The sequence below is a fragment of the Quercus lobata genome, chromosome 9 (genome assembly GCF_001633185.2).
Source record: "Quercus lobata isolate SW786 chromosome 9, ValleyOak3.0 Primary Assembly, whole genome shotgun sequence".
Classification (NCBI taxonomy): Eukaryota; Viridiplantae; Streptophyta; class Magnoliopsida; order Fagales; family Fagaceae; genus Quercus; species Quercus lobata.
Window position 1 is genome coordinate 34,913,922 of NC_044912.1, and position 25,142 is coordinate 34,939,063.

Sequence of the window (25,142 nt, forward strand, 5' to 3'; positions counted from 1 at the left end):
TTTCTTTTTCCAAAAAAATTGGAATATAATTGGGTATAATGTCACTAAGGCTATTCTCTCTATTCTTAACTCGGGATTTCTATTAATAAAGATGAACTATACTCACATTGTTTTGGTGCCAAAAAAGAATGACCCAAGCTCTTTATGTGATTTTCGACCCATCAGCTTGGGCAATGTGATCTCTCGCCTACTCTCAAAGGTCATGGCCAATCAGTTGAAGATTATTCTACCACGGGTGATATCGGATGCTCAGAGTGCTTTCATCCCGGATAGAATTATTATAGACAATACTACCGTAGCCTTTGAGTTGCTTCACAAAATGAGAAATAGGCGACGTGGAAAGGACGGACAGATGGCAGTGAAGTTGGATATTAGCAAGGCATATAACCGTGTAGAGTGGCAGTTCTTAAGGAAGATGATGATTCGTTTGGGGTTCAATGAGAGATGGGTGGCACTCACATTGGAGACAGTTCATTCAGCTTCATACTCGGTTCTCATAAATGGTGAACCCAAGGGCCTTAAACAGCCCACAAGAGGGATCAAGCAAGGAGATCCGTTGTCCCCATACTTATTCCTTTTGTGTGCCGAAGGTCTTTCAACCATGCTGAGGAGAGCAGAGGAACAGAGACAGATACAAGGCATTTTGTCATGCAAGGGGGGTGTCCGGGTTTCTCACCTCCTTTTCACTGATGACTGCCTACTGTTCTGCCAAGCAAAGGGTGAGAAGTGCTAGAATCTGCTAACCCTTCTCCATAGCTATGAAGTTGCATCCGAACAGACCATAAACAGAGGGAAGACAGCCCTATTTTTTAGCAAAAACACGAGGGTCACCATCAAACCCATACAAAGAATGCTGGGAGCACAAGTTTTCCGGGACTGTGAACAGTATCTTGGACTGCCCATGATTGCTGGAAAGTCTAAGACCAGCACTTTCAAAGGAGTGAGGGAGAAATTGCTAAGAAAGTAACCGGGTGGAAGGAGAGACTCATCTCAAAGGTAGGAAGAGAAATACTCATTAAAATGGTTGCCCAAGTAGTACCAACCTATACAATGAATATTTTTAAACAACCTATACAATGAATATTTTTAACATACCAAAGTAAATTTGTGAAGACATCAACACTATACTGGCACGGTATTAGTGGGGGCAACAACAAGATGAAAAGAAAGTTCACTAGATGAGTTGGAGAAGGCTGTGTAATCCGAAGAAGATGGGAGGAATAGGGTTTCGTGACTTACATGCCTTTAACCTAGCCTTACTCGCAAAACAAGCATGGAAGTTGGTTCAAAAAAAGGACTCTTTGTTCTACCGTATCTACAAGGAAAGATATTTCCTAAACACAACATTCTTGGATGCTGAGATGGGACACAATCCATCTTATGTTTGGCGCAGCCTGTTGTCAGCAAAGGAGATTCTATTGGCTAGGTCAAGGTGGTAGGTTGGAGATGGAAAAACCATAAAACTGTCTTCCCATGCATGGCTTACTCACCCACCGAGGATGAACGGAGATATACCAGAAGAGATGCGCGTACACGAGCTCATTAATCAGCAGACGAGGCAGTTGGACCGAGGTAAAGTGGCTGCTCTGTTTGGTGTGGAAACTCGTCAAGAAATTTTGGCGATACCACTCACAAGGTTGGAGGAAGAAGACAGAGTAATATGGAAGGAGAATAAGGGGCAGAAGTTCTTGGTCAAGTCTGCGTACCAGGTGGCATTAAAGGTGGCACAACAGCAAAGTGGTGAGAACTCTCAGACTCGAAGAAATAAAAAAGTTTGGAAGCTCATTTGGTCTTTGAATATACCCCCAAAAGTGAGGAATTTTGTGTGGTGTGCGTGCCAAAACATCCTACCAACCAGAGCTAATTTGCAGGGGAGGAAATTAACGTGGATCCACGATGTGATTTTTGTAAACAACAGGCAGAGACAGTTGGCCACGTGCTTTGGGAATGCCCTTTTGCACGTAATGCATGGGCGTTGGTAAGGGGTAGATCGCAAAAGTGTCCAAACGAGGCTATTGATATTTTTCTATTGCTCAGAGGACTTCAGGACCGACTGGAACGTGGAGAAGTTGAGGTCTGGGTTGTCACCGCCTGGGCCCTTTGGAACGCGTGCAACAAGTACTATTTTGAAAAGGTGTAGCTACAACCGAAAGTTATCGTTGATGGTGCATTAACCCTGCTATCCGAATTCCAGAGACTGATGGAAGCTCAGAATAGGGATTGATTTTTTTGGGTATTGTATTGTTTTGTTTTATTAGCCTGAATTCCCAGCTAAGCCCTACGGGCGGCTTAAAAGGCTGGGATATTTGCTTGATGTTGACTGGACAGTTTTGGGTCCAGATTTTCTTTTTCTATGTCGGTTTTGTTAAGTTTATTCAATAAAATTCTATCATTTCCATTTCAAAAAAAAAAAAAAAAAAAAGTCCTAATTCTTCATTCACTTGGAAATAAATTTGTAAGTGGAAATTTGTGACTAATCAAGGGGCATATTTCTCAGTTGGCACTTGGGAATGGATCCTTAACAAAAGTTTTAGGAAGATCCTTAAGTTCCTACACTTGATTCACTCAAGCGTCTTTCCGAATATGAGCTTCCCAAGGTGTGACCCATGAATGTCACCACATCCATCATGTTAATAACTCTCTTGGAAGCTGGATTTTATGAACTCATCCTAAGCATGAACCCAGGAATACACCATAAACTCAAAGGTTAAAGTTGAAAGAGAAGTTACCACTTAGGGTGCGTTTGAATCGACTTCAAACGAATTTCGGAAATCAATTTCCGGAAAATGGAGCGTTTGGCTGTGACGGAAAATATTATTTTCCGGAAATGGATTTCCTGTTGACCGAAATTTGAAGCCTTGACCACGGAAATGAAAATCTGCCTTCATTTTCACTTCAATGGATTTCCGGAAAAAGAGAGAGAGCGCGCGCGCGGGAGGAGAAGACCAGTCCGAGCTCCAGTCCGCGCCGATCTCCAGTCCGAGCTCCAGTCCACGCGCGCGGACCAGTCCGACGACGGCGATCGACGCTTTGCGAGATCGCGCCGTCGATCGCGATCTCGCCTTCGCGAGATCGCGTCGGATCGAGATCTCGATCGACGGCGCGATCTCGTGAAGCGTTGTTCGCGAGATCGCGCCGTCGATCGCGATCTCGCCTTCGCGAGATCGCGCCGGATCGAGATCGCGATCGACGGCGTGATCTCGCGAAGCGTCGACCGCGAGATCGCGACGTTGATCGCGATCTCGCGACGGCGAGACTGCGACGTTGATCGCGATCTCGCAACGGCGAGACCGCGATTTTTCTGGGTTGTGGCTTGTGTGTTTTCTGGGTTTGTGTTTTCCTCCTTCTTTTCCAAACACTAGAAAATATTTTCCGGAAAATTTTTTGAAATACAACCAAACACAAAAATATTTTCATTTTCCGGAAATTAGCATTTCCGGAAAATATGTATTTTCCGGAAAACGTTTTACGGCAACCAAACACAGCCTTAGTTATAGGTCTGAGAACCAATTTTGAACCCTACATAGAGTCAAACTTAACCAAACTTAGGTTTAAGGTTTAGGTTGGGAAGGTGTTAACACCTAAACCCACATGATCGAATGGATCAACCTTTACTAATATTATTAGACCATTTCTTAATTTTTTTAAAAAATATTAGGATGGATCCATATCATAAACATGTATATATGAAAGATACTTAAACAAACGTATCAATCAAATCTATCAAGCACTAATTAAGGGAATCAAATTACATGATTAAAGAAAAATAACATCAAACATTCATTGATAAAGAAAGATCACATCAAAACATAAAAAAGGAAACATTCTTGAAATCCAAGTTTTGAAAACAATTCAAATCATTTAAATAGGAAAATAATAATGCTAGAGATACAAAATATTTTACAAAAAATTTTACAAATGGCTGATGTAATGAGTAATTATTAGTAAATGAAAAATAACATCAAACATGCATTGATAAAGAAAGATCACATCAAAACATAAAAAGGAAACATTCTTGAAATCCAAGTTTTGAAAACAATTCAAATCATATCTTATTAAATAGGAAAAGAATAATGCTAGAGATACAAAATATTTTATAAAAAATTTTACAAACGGTTGATGTAATGAGTAATTATTGGTAGATGAAAAATAACATCAAACATGCATTGATAAAGAAAGATCACATCAAAACATAAAAAGGAAACATTCTTGAAATCCAAGTTTTGAAAACAATTCAAATCATATCTTATTAAATAGGAAAAGAATAATGCTAGAGATACAAAATATTTTATAAAAAATTTTACAAACGGTTGATGTAATGAGTAATTATTGGTAGATGAAAAATAACATCAAACATGCATTGATAAAGAAAGATCACATCAAAACATAAAAAGGAAACATTCTTGAAATCCAAGTTTTGAAAACAATTCAAATCATATCTTATTAAATAGGAAAAGAATAATGCTAGAGATACAAAATATTTTATAATACTGATGTAATGAGTGATTATTGGTAAATGAAAAAATAATATTAATGGTAAGCCTAAGCGAAAACTAATAAAAGATTGGTCACATCAACATTCTGTAAAAATGTTGTAAAATAGTTTGTGACTATAGCATTACTCATAGGAAAATTTGAAATTAGGTCAAACCAACTCAAATATGAAAGGTCTAAATCTAACAATCAATCAAATCAAATCAACATTTAATGGAAAATAAAATCAATCTTTAATCGGAAATCAAGTCAAACAAAGTAAAATAATAATAATTCAAATAAATTGCAAAATTAAGGAAAATGATAAATGATCAAATCATGAAAAAGGAAACAAATCAACCAGAGTTGTCAACTATCCATAACACGATAGTCATGCATACACATCTGCAAAGGTGCATACACATCTACAAAGAAGCATATGCAACTCACTAAAGCCTAATTCAGTACAGGTTCTTACAAGAACCCTGAACCCTAATTCATCAAACAACAAACTAGGTCACCTTGTTACTAGATTAACTTAACATAAGACACATTCAAACAATTAGAGATTCACAATTTACCATAAAACTTAAACATACATGAGAAAACAATAACTCAAAGGAAAGAAAGAAAACAACAATATGAATGTAAGTAACAAGGGAGTTGATCACTACACTAAGATTTTACCTTCCTATAAGGATTTATTGTTTTGAAATTTCACTGACCCCCCAACGCATCGTCGCATACAACACCAAAATTAGATTGAAATTGAGAGGGATTTTGAGAGCCTCTCTTTTTAGAACATAGTAATCATAACTCAAAGAAAAAATGTTTTCAAAAATTTTGGAGGTAATATTAAAAGTTAATTCTATCTAAAAGTGGTCTGCTATAGAGAACTTTTGAAAGACTAAAAATCATGCTAGTGTGCTAGGCGAATTGAAAGAAAATATAATTTTCGCAAAGGTAGTAGACACAAATTTTTTGACTATTGTGTATGTATATATTGTTCATACCTGTATTGTTTATGTCGTATTAATCTATACTACTATTTAAGGGGCTTTTCCCCTAAAAAAAAAAAAAAAAAAAAAAAAGGTCTTTCCTGTTTGGATTCCTCAATTTTGATGCCTAAAATATCCTCATCAGACTCACTTACAAGTTTTCAACTAACGGAGATAAATTTATAAATTAAAACTCCTCCACTTTAAAACCCATAAACTCACGTACGCTTTGCCAGTTTCTATCTCACTTTTTATCTCTCATTCTTCTTTAGATTGAAGACATTCAGTTTAGCTCTACATTCTCCTTTATTTTCTATTTCTTCTATTTTAAGATTTGGTTTCTAAACAATTTAAACAAACACTATCAAAGACTCCATCAACTTTTCAAGTTCTATCTTTTACAAGTTCCTCTATGTTTTTTTTTTTTTTTTTTTTTTCCAAGTTCCTCTTTATTTTATTTTATTTTCTTTTTTTTATCATTAACTTTCTTTGTTTATCATAGTTTGAGGAGTACTTACCCATGGGTGAATGTGATTAGGGATTCAAGGGTGTTTGACGGTGGGTTATTACCCATGATGACCTTGAAATTTCAAAAGGATAGTTTGTGCTTGAACTAACTCCTTGAAAAAGAATATTGGTAAGGGTTATTTCTTTTTGTTTTGGCCTAGAATTAAACACAAACTCTTTTTTGCCTTTTTTTTGGGTTGAAATTTACGCTTTTTTTTAGGGGATTACGTTGCTTGGTTTGCAGCTAGTGACAGATCATAAAACACAAATAGTGTTTCTTTGTTTCGTGTTTTGGATGCTTGCGATGGCTATGACTTTCTTCTTCAGTTCAAGAGCCGAAAACTCATTCTGTGGACCTTCTCCGACTTGAACTATATATAATGGTGAGAACATTCATCACACTATGATAAGCCTTTTTATATATAGTGATTCTGCATTGAACTGTATGGTCAGTCCCACATTGACAAGATGTGTAAATGGAAAAGTAATTTGGTTGAATAATGTTTCACAAAATTGAATTGAAAACTTGGTTAATGAATGCAGTACGTATCAATATTACTTAAGATGTGAATTGTTAAATTTTCATTTCATAATTTACTGGGTTTTCTTTTTTAATACAAAAGGCTTGCCTTGGCTCGCACATAAATTGTAATCCTATTTTATCAATAGTGTGTCACATTGTGATCCATAAGAACAAAATTTTCCTAATATCCATTGATCATGATTAATCCAATCAATAAATATTCGCTACTTCGTTGGATTTTCAATTTAAAACAAACACAAACTCTTTTTTTGTTTTATTAAAGTTTCCTTCTTCTTTTTTCTAACACTTTTATCGGCGAAAATGGGTAATTACCCATCAAAATCGAACTATTTAGTTAATAGGGTCCGTTTGGAAACATATTGGCAAACTAGCAACTCGAGCCTTAGAGGCTCGATTTTGGGTCCCTAAATCGAGTTTCTAAGGCTCGATTTTCATGCATTGTTCCTCTCTGATGTGGCGCTTTGTCCAGGTGGCGTCCACATGAAAATCGAGTCTCTAAGACTCGATTTCCACCGAAAAATAAAATATTAATCACCCAAAATGCAACCCAAAATGCAGAAACAGCGGAAAGAAAATGCAGAAAGAAAGAAAAAAAGAAGAAGAAGAAGAAGAAGAAGAAGAAGGAATGGCGACACACACAGGCCGCGCGCGACCAGGTCGCCGCGCGACAGATCCAGGCCGCGCGCGACCCAGTCGCCGCGCGCGACCCAGGTCGCCGCGCGCGACCCAGGTCGCCGCGCGCGACCCAGGTCGCCTCGCGCGACCCAGGTCGCCGCGCGGCGCGACCCAGGTCGGCGCGCGCGACCCAGGTCGGCGCGCGCGACCCAGGTCGCCGCGCGCGACCCAGGTCGCCGCGCGCTGGGTTTTCTTTTTTCTCGACCAGGTTCCGCGCTGCCATTTTTGTCTCTCTTTATTTCTTTGTGGTTTTTGGTTCTGTTCTGGTTCCTGCAAACTTAGAGACTCTTTTTGCCACCTGGACAAAGCACCACAACGGAGAGGAACGACGCATGAAAATCGAGCCTTAGAAACTCGATTTAGGGGCCCAAAATCGAGCCTCTGAGGCTCGAGTTGCTAGTTTGCCAATATGTTTCCAAACGGACCCTATTAACTAAATAGTTCGATTTTGATGGGTAATTACCCATTTTCGCCCACTTTTATCTCTTTCAAGTTGACGTATGCACAAATTTATTAGATTGCATTGAGGAGGCATTAGAATGGAATACGGAGTATTAGATAAGTTCGGGTGACAGACTTTACAAGAATTATTGTGTGATTCAAACCTCACACAAAGTGGTTGTTATATAAGAAATTTTTGTAAAAAAAATTCTTTTGTAACTTAAACTATATTTATCATTTGTATACTTCTATGTGAAATTCAATTTACATTTTTTTTTTATAATTATTAATTTACTACTCCATAAAAAATGTTACATACATTTTCTCAGTTTTAAAGGTAGTTTATATATTTGAAATTTAAACTCTTTCACTTTTGGTATGGATGTGTAGTAAGTAGCTAACTTTTAGGATTAAAACACTAAATTTTAGGATTAAGATTGAGCCTTTTACCGTAAAAGAAAAAAAAATGGTAGTTGCTAAATTTTAAATATAAGCTCTTTTTAAATTTTTGTTATGGATGTGTAGTACATGGCTGAATTTTAGGATTAAAACACTGCACTTTAGGATTAAATACAACTTGATAACTGTCATAAATAAAGAAGAACAACAACACCACTAAAAAGGAAAAAAAAATGTGGATGAGCCTTTCCTTAACCCAAAAAAAAAAAAAAAAATGAAAAGAAGAAGAAGAGACGTAGTTTTTTTTTTATACAAGATAGAATTCTACTCTAGCCTAATCTAAGTGTATATGTGTGTGAAGCTCTCTCCTGGAGACTTGAACCCCAGCCCTTACCCCCCACACCCCACAAGCACTTATACTTGTGGAGTGACCATCGCACCAAGAGTGTGCAGTGGTAAAGAAGAGAGGTAGTTGCTAAATTGTAAATATAAGCTCTTTTTAACATTTTGTTATGGATGTGTAGTACACATGGCTAAATTTTAGGATTAAAACACTACATTTTAGAATTAAATACAACTTGATAACTGTCATAAATAAAAGAACAACAACACCACTAAAAAGAAAAAAACGTGGATGCACATCTAGAGCCTTTCCATAACCAAAAAAAAAAAAAGTCTTTTATCGTAAAAGAAAAAAAAATGGCAGTTGTTAAATTTTAAATTTAAGCTCTTTTTAACTTTTTGGTATGGATGTGCAGTACATGACTAAATTTTAGGATTAAAATACTACATTTTAAATAAAATCAAATTAAAAAAACAAAAAACAACACCTACAACAACACTCAAACAAAAACAAACGTGGATCTTTCATTTAACAATATGACCAATTCCATGTTTCTAATATAGTGAATTATTTTTCAATTTGACTTGATGTAAATATTTCAAGTTTCTACATTGATTTATCAACTTTTTCTTAATAGCTTTTGTAAATTTTTTCACTTTATAGAACATTTTAAGATTTGCTCATATGGTCTTTTTCTTTTCTTTTCTTTTTTTTCTCCCCCTAAAAGTTAATACTGAACTAACCTCTAAGCATGCGCGTTAGTGCATGCTTAGAGACTCTTCTATTTTTTTGTGTAAAGGTTAATAGTGTTTATTCATCATAATTCAAAGTTGCTATATTTTTCAATCACAAAAATATCTAGGAGTGTGATGAGATTTATGCATTTGTGAGTGAATTAATTTTTTAGTATAAATATCATCACATCCCTAGATATTTTTGTGATTGGAACATATAGTAATACCAAATTATAATAAATACTCTAAATTAACCTTTATCCAAAAAATAGAATAGTCTCTGAGCACGTTAAATATAGTAGGTCTACCAGAATCAACATTTTTTTATTTTTGTTTTGCGCCCCATAATTCTTCCACAGCCCGGCTTGCATGCATGTACCGTTCATGCGTACGTGCTCCTCTGTCTTGAAAACAACATAGCTACTCTAATTTTAAATAGTAGGACCAACAGGGATTAGTAAAGTTGAAGAATGACAATACACTCTAACAGACTGATCATCTCTCTCACCAAAATGATTATAAAATCAAAAAAGTCAAAACACCTCAAACTAATAAAATCCCAAGTTCGTAATTTAAAGAAAGCTACTGCAGTGCAGCGTAATAGGAAAAACTAGAAAGAAGAAGAAGAAGAAACAAATGGAAACTATCAGTCAAACGAATGGGCATTTAATAATAAAAGGGTTGCTACTTGTCGTTCAAAAAAAATGTCATATCATTGTTTTGTTAGACATATGGATAAAGAAACTATCGGAAGTTAATGAAATGATCAATAATGCTCATTTTTAAACTTTAAAGACTAATAGTATTTACTTAAAATTTCAAGGATCAAAAGTGCACAATAAATAAACTTGAGTGACCAGCATTGTAGTTTCACCTATCTTTTTCATTTTAAAATCAAATTAGGTCTAATTTGTTTCCATATGAAGCCCCAGAAGAGTACTTATCAATGAAATAAGTCTCTCTAAAAAATTCATCATGATAGAAAAGATATAAGCAAATAAGTTAGCAAATGTAATTTTTCAGCACTACTTTTTAAGCAATTTCAACATTTTTAGTTGTGTAAGCCTTATTGCCGAAGCTAACTATTGTACTTGGATCAAATATTCCTCCATGAGATGTGTAACTACTTCAGAACTATAGAGAATACCTCAATTACCCATGATTTATATTCGTCAAGCTCCTCATTGGGATCAAGAACTAAAGATTATTAATCTGTACAAAATAAACTCAAGCAAAGAACACTTGCACCTAATATTACCTTGGTTGTTAAATAAACCTACAAAGGTGGCCAACAATGGGATCGGGGTGAGTTCTCAGCCCATTTGATGGATTTATAGGTAGTCACAATAGGCACGTTCATTTATACCATACAAACAATGAGGCTAAATTGAGAATGCACTTTATATTCTAGTGATTGATTCTCTACTAAATCTACCTACTTAGAGAACGTTTGGATGGCGGCAAGCATCCAGCGTTTTGCGCGTGAGTCCTGTGTACTGCTCACGAGACCCACAAACCTCTTTTTTTAGCAAAACTTTCATTAAAAATGAGTCTCACGATACTATTCACACATTTAAAAATTATTTTACTACAGTATTTTCAATTTTCAGCAATAAGCAGTATCCAAACAGATCCTAACCTATAAAAAGAAAATATTACATATGGTTCCTTTAACATACTCTAAATGGAGGGCATCATGAAATAAAAAAGATTAGTGAAAGGCTCAAAGTTCCTTCCATAAAAAAAAAAAAAAAAAAAAAAAAAAAAAGGAGCACGGACTAGGAGTCCATACCACTAGAGATGCACTTAACAGGTAATTTCACTTGCTTCATTTCTAATGCCTCTATTGCCAAGAGGTGGTGGAAGCTCAAATTGTCTAACATTTAGCCATGTCTATGCTTCTTAACTACTTTTCAGCCAACTACAAGTTTACAACAAAAATAAGAATGTTGATCTTTTCCTTAACCGTGATATCGGGAACTATAATTTTCCCATTTCCTTTACTCACGTGGTAGACCTACCATATGAGAGGAGTAGAAAATTTTAATCAAGTATAGATAATAGAATCTTCTTCGTAACATAAGTATAGATACTGGCGCGACTGTCCACAAGCCAAATGGTCACAGAATTTAATGCAACCCATTCTACACTGAGTCAAGCGATGCTCAACAATGAATCTAACTGCACAACTCTCTCTCTCTCTCCAATCAAAAGAAAAACCCCAAACATTCATAACAAGGAAGAACCCTACGTGTTATACCTTATGTTCTCAAATTAAATTCAACTATGTGGTTGTATTGACCAATCAACCACATAGATTGAATTTATTGTCCTTGAGAACTATGCCTAAGAGATCCATTGCAAATCATACCAGAGCCCTCTTTTGGGGACAAAATCACTTAAGTAGGAACGCCGACAGCTTTCATCACCTACGTGCTGTTGCAAAAGATGATTTCAGAAACAAATGTTGAGGCCACTAATATAATTTAGTCAGTTTTGTCTTAAAGGTTGATGTCTATCCCAGAAACAAATGTTGAGGCTACTAATATAATTTAGTCAGCTTTTGTCTCAAAGGTTGATGTCTATCCCTTACTCGTCAAATATTCAAATTTGAAGAAGAAAAAATCCTTGTAAAAAAGTAAAAAGAAGAAAAATTATACAGAAGTAGTGAGAATATTTATAAAGTTCCAACACACTACCACCATTTTAGTTCGGCTCTGGTCTTTCATTCGTAGTGTCTTGTGAGTTTCGCTGAGATGCTGCCCCTGTGAACATCTCCATCACAGATCTCAAAGCTCCTGTTAGCTCCTCAGGCATTTGTTCTCCAAAATTCATATTAATGTTCCCTCCTATTCTTATTTCTGGCTCTTCGGGTCCGTTCGCATTGCTATCTTCTCCATGCACGTCTTGAGAATGCTGTCCCTGGTATGAATTGGCGGCATTTGCGGCCATGTTCATAAACATGCTTGCAAAATCAGCAGGGAGGGCAGAAGCATCAAATGGCATAGAAGTAAATGGAGTCGGAGTACTCCTTGGCACTCCCCTAGATTGGTTTTGGGATTCCTGATCACTATGACTTGCTGAACTTGTATTCTGCACGGGATAAGGTAAAAGATAACTTAAAAGTTGATAAATATAACAGACCATACAGCCAGAAATTAATTAGAAGAACAATAAACTAGCAAACTCCAAGCAATGTCACATTGATTGTTGAAACATTTTTTAAAGTTTGCAGTATACGCAAAGGAGGATATCAAATGCTTAGGTGTGTTTTATTGATTTCCAACAAAGCTGTGCCTTCTTAATGTCATCAAAGGTTGTGGTAAGCATGTTCCTTTCCACTTAGCCAGTTAGCCCTAATCCCCAAGGTTGATGAGCACCTTTAAACATTTCCGTACTTTGAGCATTTTAATCTGATTTGATTGTTCTTCTCCTTGAGTAAACCCCAGGTGTACTTGGTTTGATTTCCTTTTAATAATTTTTTTCATTAATTATCCAAATACGCACACGCACACACACATGTATATATATTGAAAGGGGCAAAGAATTTCAGCTAATTAATTAAGGCAAGACATCTAAGTAATACTCCTATATAAACTCCAGGGATTTCAAAAGAAAGGCATTGTCTCAGGAAGAGGTTCATTATTTTAAGATTGCCTAAATGATTGTCTCAAACTTAAGCTGTATCTTTTTTTTCTTTTTTCTTTTGGGCTGGGGGGGGGGGAGGGGGTTGCCTGGGTGGGTGTGTTAAGTATTCTTTCAAACTTCAGAAGTTATTACGTCAAACCATGCAAATTGAGAAGTGAGCAACCAGCTATTATCAAACTGTGAGTCAACATTACAGACCTGTGCCTTTATTCTTATAGCCCAACAATTCTTTCTCAATATGAGACTGAAAGTACATATACCTGATCACGTTCTGTACGTTGTTGCTCTTGCCTCAATCTTAGCTCAGCAACCTGGTAACAATGACGCATTTACAAAAATAAAGTTCAATAAGAGGAAGATGTAGCGCAGAGGAGAAGGAAGACAGAGCATAACCAACCCGAATATTTTCTTTGACAGATTCATTATTTGGATCCAATTGCAAGGCTGAACAGGTAAATCTCAAAATTAGAGATGAAAATATTTTCAACAGTTATTATTCATGACAATACAAAGCATTGCTTTTTCCATGCATAACTGGATTATTAATGGAATAATAACATTCCCAGGCGTAGCAGTCTAATAGCATCGCAGGAATGTGTATAAATAGAGATTGACTAAACATTATGAAGCAAAAATCAACACATCAAAAAGAAGGGAGAAGAAACAGTGCGAATTCAATTTATATCCCACCTATACATCTGTTCTTTTCTCAAAACAATTATGTTTTAAGTTTTAACTATAGTGTTGAATGTGTAATTGACTATGCATAAAACTAACAATGCATTATGATTAATGAGATAATCTATGAAAAGGTGATACTATCAAAATTGAGAGGGAAAAATTTTATGGTCCATTTGGTTGGAAGTGGAAAAGTAAGAGGATAGAAAATGGTGGGAGGATGGAAAAGTGGGAAGATAGAAAATATTTTATTTTCTCTCCTTGTTTAGTTGGTAGTGGAAAAGTGAAAGGATGGAAAAAATGAGTTTGAATAAATTTACTCATATACCCTTGTTAAAGAATAATGCCCAATTAAAACAAAAAAGTGACAAATAACCACAAAAAAAGAACAATCACCCAAATTTATTAAAAAAAAAAAAAATTATGTCCTAAAAAAAAAAACATCTACTTAAAGAAAAAAAAAAAAAAAAAAGGCATGCCTAGGCCTAGAAAATCAAAAAATAAAAATAAAAAGAAGAGGCAATGTTGCCCAGGAAAAAAAACAAAAATAAAAGGCAACGTTACTGCCCAGGGGAGAAGGAAAAAAAAAAAAAAGGCAATTTGAAGAAGCCAATGTGCATGTGCACATGGGCATTTTTGTCAATCAAGAAAAAATTCTTCCCCACTCGGTTTTCTATCCATTTTGGGGAGTAAACATTTTGGTGGGCCTAGGGAGAAAACACATGGACCCCACAATTTATTTTCCTTCCTTCCTACCCAACCAAACACACTCGAAAAAAGTTTTGCTTCCTATTTTCTCTCCAAAGTTTTCCATCCACCCTATTTCACCTCCAAACAAACTCACCCTTAGACTACTCGATGGATTACCGACACCCTATATGAGAGATAGCAAATGTCATATGGCTAAGAGCCTTGCAACTTGATGGCATAGCTAAGTAAATTAGTGAAACAAGTTTTTTTATAAGTAACAAAATTCTAAAAAATAGTGTAATAAGGGACCCAATAGTCACATACAAGATAGAGAAACACCCTAAAACAAAACTCGCATCTAAAATTCAAAAGATTAATTCTTAAGCCAATTTTAGGACTAACTGATATAGTCAAACTCATATAGTATAAAGCTTGAATCAATTTTGATTAGTAAACAGGCTTGCAAACATGACTCACAAAAATGCTTGACTAGGCCCAGTTACTAGGGAAATAAAAAGGCCACATACTTTGTTTTAGTACATGCTATACATTCGTGTTGATTTTGGGCCTAACAGGTTTAATTTAATAATAATTTAATTATTCCTAATTGCAGCCCTCCCCTTTCTTGTTAGTTGCCTCATGCTTTCTGTTAAGGACAAAGTTTTCCTCCAAGGAGGTTGGAGAATCTCCACCAACCCATAATATGGTGTTCACAAAACCATCCACTGTATTTTGTTTTAGATGACTTGATGAGTCTTTTTTTTTTTTTTTTTGATAGGTGGCTTGATGAGTCATCTAAAAAAGTCACATGATTTATAAATATGTCATGTGACTAGTAGTACACAAGGATACTAATTTGAGTTGCCATGTAGGGGGTTAGAAGAACTTTCTTCCAAACTGTTGCGGAGGAAAATTCGGTCATGTTAATATATTTCTTTGATATTACGATGGAAGAGGAAAAAAAGACAGAAAGAGAGAGAGAGAGAGAGAGTTGAAGAATGAAAGCATATGAGAGAGAGGGCTATTGAAGAGAGATTATCTAATCAAGCTTATTGAAGTCAAGCTTAAGCATTTAAGGCTCCTTTCAAGCTAAACTCAAACAGAGACACCTGTGCTTGAGTCAAGCACAAACACAAATGAAGCATGGCCAAACCAAGCATGAATATAACTTGCCTCAACTGCAACCCTAGAGAGACCCAAGAGCCCTAACTCAAATGGCACTTCCTCCTCTCACAAGTGTAGGTGGAGGGTGACGTAAAGGGTTCAAAACCACCAGGTGGGTGTCCAACTAACTCATAAAGGAATGCATCACTAGAGATTATAAAATAAGAAATATGTAAATTTGTTTTTCTATTTTTGTTTTTAAAAAAGAGTATATTGTTTTATCTCATACAAGCAAGTTATTTACTATTCAAATATGATAAACTACTATGTATTCAAGCAAAATTTGGAAGTTGTCCACCGTTTTTATGGATAACACAGGGAACCTTCTAAAGAAGAGCCCTTTTGACTCACCTCTTACAATTTGTAGATTTATTGAAGAGTTTGGATCTCTAAATGATTCCACCATTGTATGCAAGTGGAGCCCAAACCCATTGATGGATTAGTCCTTGATTTAATAACAAGATCTTAATTTATATGGTGAAAGAAACACTTTCTTTAACTGAAATTGACATGGTATACAGCAACAGATGTTTACCAATAAAGGGATTAAGTTTGGAGGAAGGGGAAGAAGAAGAACAACAAAAAGCATATGAATCTTTTGAATTCAAAATGTGCAAGACACGACCACAATAGAGGGTTAATGGCTGTGGAATGACTCACTAAACAATTAATAATGATGCTTTTCCATGTTCCAGAGTTCACAACTCCGCTAACCAGGAGTACGTTTGGTACACTGAATGTAGATTACATTAGGAATAGTAATCTTTATTACTGGGAATATAAAACATTATAATAGAATAACTATTACTATTCATAAGTTTGATTGTTACATATAGAAAGCTTGTAAATTATGATGTATAAGGAAACTTTATATTTTTGGAAATATATTAATTTTAAAACCTATTATATGCACTAAAGAATAGCTATTATTATCTATTTTAAAGAGAAATAACTATTCTTCAGTTTAAAGAATAGTTATTCCAATGTAATAACTAATCCATGTAATAAAAATACAACAAAATGACCGAATTGTTATTATACATGAATAACTATTCCATTACAGGAGTTATTACAGCATACCAAACATACCCCAAGTGCCAATCTCAAGCAAAAATGCCAAGGACCAATAATATTCAAATCCCCCAAGAGTTGAACATCTTTACCAACTAATACAGTAGCATGCAAGCATACAAATGTCCTAAGTATCAATCCAACTTCTGTTTTCTTCCAAAAGAAATGGATGGGGAAAAAAGAAACCGATGAAGGCATGAACAGAATAAGTAATTTGCATTGACACTTGATGAAGAGAACAAATAAGGACACTTAAGAAATTAATCCGCTACCAACCTTTCTTAAATCCCTTGTTAATGGCATCACTGTAGTTCCCTTGTGCATAATAAGCTAACCCCAGACGACTGTATGCCTTGCTATAGTTTGGGTTAATTTCAATGGATTTAACACAGTCCCTGATTGCTTCAGTATATTTGTGGATCTGAGTGTAAGCAGCTGCCCTGAATTACACACATCAAGTTAATGAATCAAAAGCTAAAATGTAAAGAAAACAAAAGTCTAATTGAGTTGAAATTGCTGCAATGAGGTAAAACTGTTAACGTTTGACAAGCAAGGAATGCCCACTTAAAACATAAATTTTGTTCCTTCACAATTTGAAGAAGAGCTCAAGCTAAATGTCACTGAATGGACATAAAATGTCCTCTCTCTTTTTTTTTCTTGATATTTGAGACACATGAAACCTAACAATACATATAGAGCTTGGCCCCAAACTATGCCTGTCTGCATGGGAGTGTGTGTGTGAAGATGTGGGGTCAAGTTTTCTGCCTTAACATGAAAGGTAGCGTTTATAATCATTAATTCTAATTTGCATTTAGATGTTTATTTTTCTCATGGTTCACGTAAGAGTTTTGCAAGTTATCACCATCATTCTGGCCTTGTATATAACCTAAGTAACATTGTGTACTCAGCATTTAGGTTAGTTTTATGTTTATTCCCTTCACCAACCTTCTCTCACCACCTGAGATACCTTTCCGTAGTAAGGTATCCACATCATAAGGCAGAAAATTGGAATTTAGGGATAACACTGATTGGTGTGGCAGCTAACCAGCGCATATGCATGACAAAGTGTCAAATATTATTCTGTATTTCAGGCTTTAAAAATTATATATATAAAAAATAAAAAAAAGGTGTGCACGTATATGGAGGAGTCTTTATTTCTATGCAGAATAAATTAAATTAAAGATGAAAGGCTAGTCTTTATTTCTATGTTCTGTTTATTTTATTATTGTCTTTAATATTTTAAAAGCTAATGTTACAAGTGTGTGGCTTTTAATGAAGTTGGATGGTTAGGATTTAATTTTTATATGTAAGATGAAAGGCTAGGGTTACTACAAGCTATTATAAGCAGCCTCTTTTGAGTCGTTGTAGGCAGTCTTATCCACTTTATAAAAATTTCATAGTTTATCCTCAAACGCGCGCACACACACACACACCCCCAAGCCATTTTATTTGAGAAGTCAACATATAGAGCCACCCCACCAGATTAATACTAGAATTCACATAACTAAAATAAACAAAGGATTAACAAAATGTACACGATAGTAGTGCACCTGTTACAGTAGTAAACAGCATTATTTTCACAAAGTGCAATGGCACAATTATACAACTCAATTGCATCGGAGTATAGCTTTGACTGCATCGCCCTGTTACCTAAACACACAGGCAATTTTACATAATAAAATCAGCTAGTGCATAGCTTAACCAGAGAATATAGATATCGTTAAAAACATATTGCATGAAGAGCAATAGGATTGGTGGACCCAGGGTAAAAAAGCATACACATATTGGCATTCATTAAGGTACATACAGACATTTAAAGGCATATTTTTCATGCCATATATCACATTGAGAAGGATAAGTAACAATGGGGAAAACTTAAAATTCCTCATGAACATGAAGCTATAAGTATAAAAGAAGAACAGCAGACACAACCAAAGGCTAACACACTTAAGAATACCTTGTGATTTTAATGTCTCAGCCAGGTTGTCTATATTATATATCTTGCATCCAGATCTTTCCATTTCCTAATGTGGCAGAGAAAATATGTTTGTTAGAAAAGGATTGACAAGGAAAAATAATACAAAGAATTTGAAACTTAAAAATTACAAGGTTTATGTGCAATATTTATACCCAATAATATATTAGAAAACCACAATGCAAATGTCACTAACTATTTTTGGATACAAAACTAACAATTGGATCATAATGGAAGAAGAGAGCAATAGGTTGAACAAAAAGCAATGTGCAAATTACGTAACCAGATGGTTACAGGACTTTGAAACACAAGAAAAAAGGATATTGGCAATCATGTCATGATATTTCCAATTCACTAAACAGCACAAATGCATCAAACAAAAGGGGGATTAATATAGATGGCAAACAGCACACATCACCTTATTTGTTTAGCCAATGGTCTCAGAAACTATACTCTCAGCAGGTTAGATAACCGTACAGTTATCCATCATGTGTAAAATTGGGTTCAAATGGTTTAAGGCCCCACCATCACCACCCCAAAGAACTGAAAAATAGGACTTCACCTATTATGTCCTTTTGAATGTCGTGAGAGAGAGGGACCAGGTTATTTTTCACTATGATCTAATGTATTTCAGCCATCTAAATTTAGTGCAATACCACTTTAGCTTGTCATTGGCATATGCGAAGCATGAACAGTTTTAGAAGATACTACATGAGGCAAGCAGATGACCAAACATTAAAGTTACCATGTGGCAAAATGAAACTGTATTCCATTGCCAAGGATAATAAATTCATAAAAATATTCCCATGCAACTAACCATCAAATCCATCATTTATGGGGTGCAGCACACACACACACACACACAGGAGAATGAATCATACAATTAGAGCTTCATGAAATAAATGAGTTGCTTTCTCCAATTGGACTGGGTCATCATTCCCATCAGGCATGGTTCTGACAAAGTGAATTTTCTCAAGCGCTGCAAAGAATTGTCCAAAAAGTTCATCCTTAGACACTCCTGCCAACAACAAAGTCAAAAAAAATATGTTAGCCCAAAACTTCTAAAACATTTTTCTCAATACTATTACAGAATAAAATCTTAACATTTGAGATCATTACTACAAATGTATTTCTAACAAAATTTTAAGAAATTTCTTAATTGGCAAGATACACTTTGAGCAATTTCTTTTTTTTTTTTAAAGGTAAATAATACTCAATTACTCAAACACTCATCCAAGACTGGACATTCATCCGTTGCTTATAAAGGAAGGAGAAGCCATTTGGTTCAAAGACCATTCTGTTATTAACACAAGCAACACCCAGCCAGGTTATTTCTGCTGGATCAAACTTTATTTTGAGTATGAATCAGCCCAGCAGTGGGAGGTGACATCTAAGCATAATGTGGACCATACAGTCTGTTAGAACGTTTTCAGAATCCTTTTTTTATTTATATAAAGGTATTTTCAGGATCCTTTTTCTCGATATTATACTTATTAGTTAAGCACTACCCTTTAAAGCAGACTTATATGTACAAGAATGAAAAGAAGGAAGAAATGTCTTTTCCAAAACCTAGCATTAAAGCCATTACAAAGATTTATGAGAAGAATGAGGAAACGTTTGTGATTGGTGAGGAAAAGAAGATTTGTTTATGATCAAGTTCAAGAAAGAGCCACTTGGTTAGTCTATCGTTCAAGCACACATGCCCTGGCACCTTCTGACTATTCTCAAAATAATGATCCAAGAACATTAAATGATTCTGATTATCATAGATTATTTGTGCAGTTTTCCCAAATCATAGAAACCCTATGCAACAACGGCATCACCAAGCCATTTTTATTCATTTTAACTTTTTGACCATTATCGCAAGCTACCCTTTACCTTCAAGATAATAATGAAAAATCATATTTCTATCTAAATTTATTTCACGACACTAGACGTCTAGAACTATCAGGTCTGAATAAATTCAACCAAATTTGCCAATATAATATTATATATATATATATATAATATATATATAAAATTTCTGCAGAATATAGATAGATGTATGTTTTCTACAAATGCAGGGACATTTCCATGCTGTGTTTTTTTTTTTTTTTTTTTTTTTGGGTTCATAGATCTTAATTAATCCCCACTAGTTTCCCACAAGTCTTCAGAATTTTACATCAAACCATAAATGTCAATATATAGTTTTTGGTATTAAAAAAAATGCACTCTGCAACCATGTCTTTCATTTTCAGATACATTCTACTTTGCATACACATAAAACACAATCGATTAGATGACACTACAAAAAATATTCAGTAAAATAATGTGCTTTAGAGCTTGAAAAAGCTAGGCTGATAAAGAAGACTTAAAGGCATTATAGAGCAACACTGTTTATTCTAAAACGGTTTCATAGTGTTGATTGTTCTGGTTTACAAAAACAGAATAAATTCAGCATCTAATTTTATAACAAAGTCTCTGCTTAAAAGATGGCAATGAGAAGGATACACAGTAAGAGAAAGATAAACCTAGAAAGAAACAATTTCAGCACCTAAACAAGGGAAACATTACCCTACCAGATACTTGAGGTTTCCCCATCCAATCATCAGCCTGATAAGGTTGAAACATGAAAATAAGACACAGCTCAAATTCAAGAAGCATAAGATATAATAACTGCGACATAATTAATTTCTTTTTTTGCTAACAGGTAATGGTATTTAATTAAGAGAATAGATTACTTCATGCACACAATAATGAAGACAAAGTAGCCTAAAAGAACAGCAGCATAATTAATTTCAAATGTAGGCAACAATGTAGCACGATCAAATTTATAAATCTCAGATAACATAGAACAAAGTAAAAGCATCAAGATCATTGAAAAAGACACATTTTAATATCATAACATCATGCGTAAGTAAAATTAAGCACAGGTAAACATTCATATGACAGTAATTCAAACCCCCAACAATCATATGTATGAAGTAAATGTTATCTACAAAACCTATGAAAACTATGATGAAACAGGTAACCATTTGATGGATGCATTTACTTAGGGTTGGCTCTATAATATGCATATTTCAAACGAAGTACCAATAGAAAAAATTATGTAACAGTATTTTGTTGAATGTTAGACTGGTTAATAATTTACCAAATCAGAGTCCATAATATTTTCCTCAAATCAAAAATATATTAGAATATTAGAACTCCAAGTGCATTGCGTTAAGATGTGATTACATTTACATATAACAAAAATCAGTACTTATCTTATGAGATTTTTATTCTAGTAAGTGTAATGTATGTACTACAGATATCCTAACCCTAGCGGTTCAGCAAAAATCACATATTTTATTAGAGAACAAATTCAATAAATATCTGGCGTCCTTTTTACACTCTCAAATAACATTTAGCCACGTAGTCGCTTTTCATATGTCAAAATTCTCTCGCCCACATGCAAACATTCATTTAAAAAGTTATATACAGTATTAAAAAAATAAATAAATGAAAGAGATGTCACCCAATACACACACACAAAGGACCTGTGAGAGATTAGACTCAGTGAGGTTGGGCAACCCAACCTGGTTTTGAATAGAGGATTTGGGTGGCGGTTGTGTCAAACTGCAGGGACAACCACCAGACAATGCGTCTGAAGACCCATATGATTGTCCAGTGGTCTACTCTGGCAGTTTGTGGCGGCTGACACTCAAATCCACCATTCAATCCAAGTTGGGCCGCCTGGGCCCTCCAAATCTCTCTCTCTCTCTCTGAATCAGATTCTGATTCCCACTTCCTAATTCTCATTTGTTCTGTTTCTAATAGTAAGTATAAATCTTAAGAGGAATGTTTGTATGTGGGTGACAGATTTTTTGTGTGTGGAAAGTGATCATATGACTAGGTGTAAGAGGAATTGCACCTTAGTGTCAAACTAAGGTCAAACCATGAAGTTGATATAGTAATTAGCCCAACGATGCATGTGTGTTTTATATACAAATGAGGGAGAACAAACCAGAGAGTTCGATACCTCTGTAAGCTTAGCATTAGCGGCATTCTGAGCAGAGGACGAACTGGGATCATCCCCTGAGATAGCCCCATGAGCAGAATCAGTTATGATTTCCTGATTCTCAGTTCTTTCCAATGAACGGAATATGTCAACCAACGAATCGGGATTTGTATGATCATTGACAGAAGATGAATCAAGCTTAAACGCCTCCGTCAAACATTCCGTCGCAACTTCAAGACCTTCAACATCAACACCTGGAGCAGGTTCAACTGTCCTAGAGAAGACATACCACCATCACAAAGGGAATATAAAAGCCAAAACTGAAAACATATATATATATATATATATATTACACCTAATGTAACTTTAAGCAATATTACACTACTTAATATTTTTTTTATTAGATGCAAATTTTGACACATCCACTGTTAGATTACTTTTTCTTCTTATATTCTCTATTGCTTGCAAAATTTCAAGATGATAGAAGATCAACAACTATATCATCAAACAAATATTTAAAATTCAAGTTTTTGTAGTTTAATATTAAAGAAGTGCTACGTCCACAACATTTTCACAATACCTTCACAACAAATCATAGGTGGTTCTAATTTGAATTTACAACTTGAATTACTTTTTTGCCCACCCATACCAACCACTAACCTGTCACGAAGGATTTGTTGTGAAAGTGTTGTGTATGTAACATTTCTCGATCACAGTTAGAGAACATACAATCCAACGGTAGGATTTCCAAATTATTGGTCCAATAAAAGTTTATTAAGTGGTGTAACATTACTTAAAGTTAATCAAAAAGCACAAAAACATAGTCTCTCATAAGAAAATAGTGTGTATCAATAATGCCATTTACCCAACAGAGAAATAATAACCATACCAAAAAAAACAAAACAAAACCATCTAATCTGAAAGACGAAATGGAAAGCAAAAAAGCAGTCGCAAGAAAGAAATGGTAAACAAAATAAATATGATTGTGGGCATTAGGTATACACAATTTGAAAATCAAAATCAAATTTTTTTATGACCTAATTTTTGCTAACTTATTTAGAATGATCATTCCGCACATACTGGCACCAAATCACTAAAAATTAATACAAATGCAAATACAAACAAAAATGAAAATGCAAATTCCATTTGACAAGTAGTAGCAAAAAAAAGCTGTAATTAAAGAGGCTAAATATATAGAGAGAGAGGGGACCTGAGTTGAGGAAGTTGAGGAAGGCACGAACAATGCGACGAGAGAGAGGGGAATCGGTGGTGAGGTTGAGATTAGCCATTGGAGAGTGTGAGAGAGTGAGAACGAAGGCGATTTCGCATGACAACAAGGGAAGAGAAGGGTTGAGCGTTACGGTGATATATATATATATATATATATATGGGCGCTTCGGATCTTTCGGGAGCTTTCTTCTTCTTCTGCGTGAGCTGTGCTGTGTCTCTATCTCAAAGTTCTCAACTTTCCTCTCTGGTCATGTGTCGTGTTGGGGTTTTCTGAAAGATTCATTTTTTGTTTGGCTGCACCTTCATTCTTGTCTTCACCAGGAACGGAATACGTTTTTTTTTTTTTAATAAATAAATTTGATAGTTGTAATGAGGTAAATTTAAATGGCTGTGCTAGAAAGCTCTTAACAAATGAAATAAGTTGTTTTAAGTACTCTTATCTTGCTTTTTTTTTTTTTTTTTTTTTCCTTCCTTTTTACTCAAAAATTTATGATCGTAGATAAATAATAAATTTACTTTGATTATTATTATGTAAATTGAAGTATAAAGTATAAATGTATATTGAAAAATGTTTTTCTTTCCTAGATTCAAGTTTAGAAATACAATTTTAACTATACCTTGAAGAATATGATGCATAACAAAGTTGTTCATTCTTTTCTTTTTTCTTTTTTTAATGTAGAAATAAGCTCATCCAAACAAATTGTTACAAGTATTTAACGAAACAATGGTAAAAAAAAAAATTGCAATTTGATAAAACAATTTTATTAAGTTATAGAACTTTTAAGACTGATTATAAAATTATGACAATTAAAAATGGTGAAGTTTGTGGAACCAAATCTCAAAAGCAAACCATATGGATAAAGGTGGAATGCTATTTGAGGCTCTATTTAATTTTGAAGAGGAAAAAAGTTTTATTTTCTAAATTAGGTTAGAAAATTTTCCCTATTCATTAGATTGTAGTTTAAATTTTAAATGACCACTTTTAATATTTATTATTATTAAATTCTTGTTGAGCTACATTGACATAATATTTTAGTCCATTTCAGTCTATTCACTTTAGTCAATTTTAGTTTATTAACGAAATTGTTACTGCACACTTGTTAAGCTATTTCAACATAAATTTCAATCCATTTTGTTCCATTCAATCCTTTCAATCCATTTTGTTCCATTCAATCCACATAATTCTACTTCGGTCCACTTCAGTTCACATTGGTCCATTTCAATCCATTGAGGACCATTTAGTTCACTTTTGGTCTATTTTAGTCCACTTCAATCCACGTTAGTCCAATGCAAACCTCTCTCTCCATTCCGGACCATTCAATCCACTTCAATCCATGTTAGTCCATTTCAGTCCACTATAAACCTCTCTCTCTCTCTCTCTCTCTCTCTCTCTCTCTCTCTCTCTCTCTCTCTCTCTCTCTCTCTCTCTCTCTCTCTCTCTCTCTCTCTCTCTCTCTCTCTCTCTCTCTCTCTCTCTCTCTGAGAGTAGAAGACAGTACCTCTATACATTATAAAATTCTAATTGTAAGATCAAATTTGTAAAACTAAAATTACATGCTCTTAAAGTCCTTAACAAAAGGATGCTATAAATTA

General features: G+C 34.8%; 1 protein-coding gene across 2 annotated transcripts; it reads right to left on the reverse strand.

Annotated features, from left to right (window-relative positions):
- Positions 1-11,566: 11,566 nt before the first annotated feature.
- LOC115958999 (small glutamine-rich tetratricopeptide repeat-containing protein) lies at positions 11,567-23,893 on the reverse strand. Of its 2 annotated transcripts, none has more exons than XM_031077282.1 (10): positions 23,530-23,893; positions 22,341-22,588; positions 20,899-20,935; positions 19,222-19,358; positions 18,323-18,389; positions 17,916-18,015; positions 16,642-16,805; positions 13,160-13,206; positions 13,023-13,073; positions 11,567-12,207 (listed from the first exon to the last, which is right to left on the reverse strand). In XM_031077282.1, the coding sequence occupies exons 1-10, from the start codon at positions 23,606-23,608 to the stop codon at positions 11,821-11,823; spliced, it is 1,317 nt and encodes a 438-aa protein (XP_030933142.1). In that variant the 5' UTR covers positions 23,609-23,893; the 3' UTR covers positions 11,567-11,820. The 2 variants fall into 2 exon arrangements, with proteins under 2 accessions (XP_030933142.1, XP_030933143.1); XM_031077283.1 differs by having other exon boundaries at positions 20,899-20,932; positions 23,530-23,891.
- Positions 23,894-25,142: the final 1,249 nt, after the last annotated feature.

Coding starts and splice junctions, on each gene's coding strand:
- LOC115958999 (XM_031077282.1), bottom strand. CDS start 23,608: ATGGCTAATCTCAACCTCACCACCGATTCCCCTCTCTCTCGTCGCATT. Junction 18,016..18,322: donor TGAGACATTAAAATCACAAG/GTATTCTTAAGT, acceptor CTGTGTGTTTAG/GTAACAGGGCGATGCAGTCA. Junction 13,207..16,641: donor TAACAAGGGATTTAAGAAAG/GTTGGTAGCGGA, acceptor TTACCTGTTCAG/CCTTGCAATTGGATCCAAAT.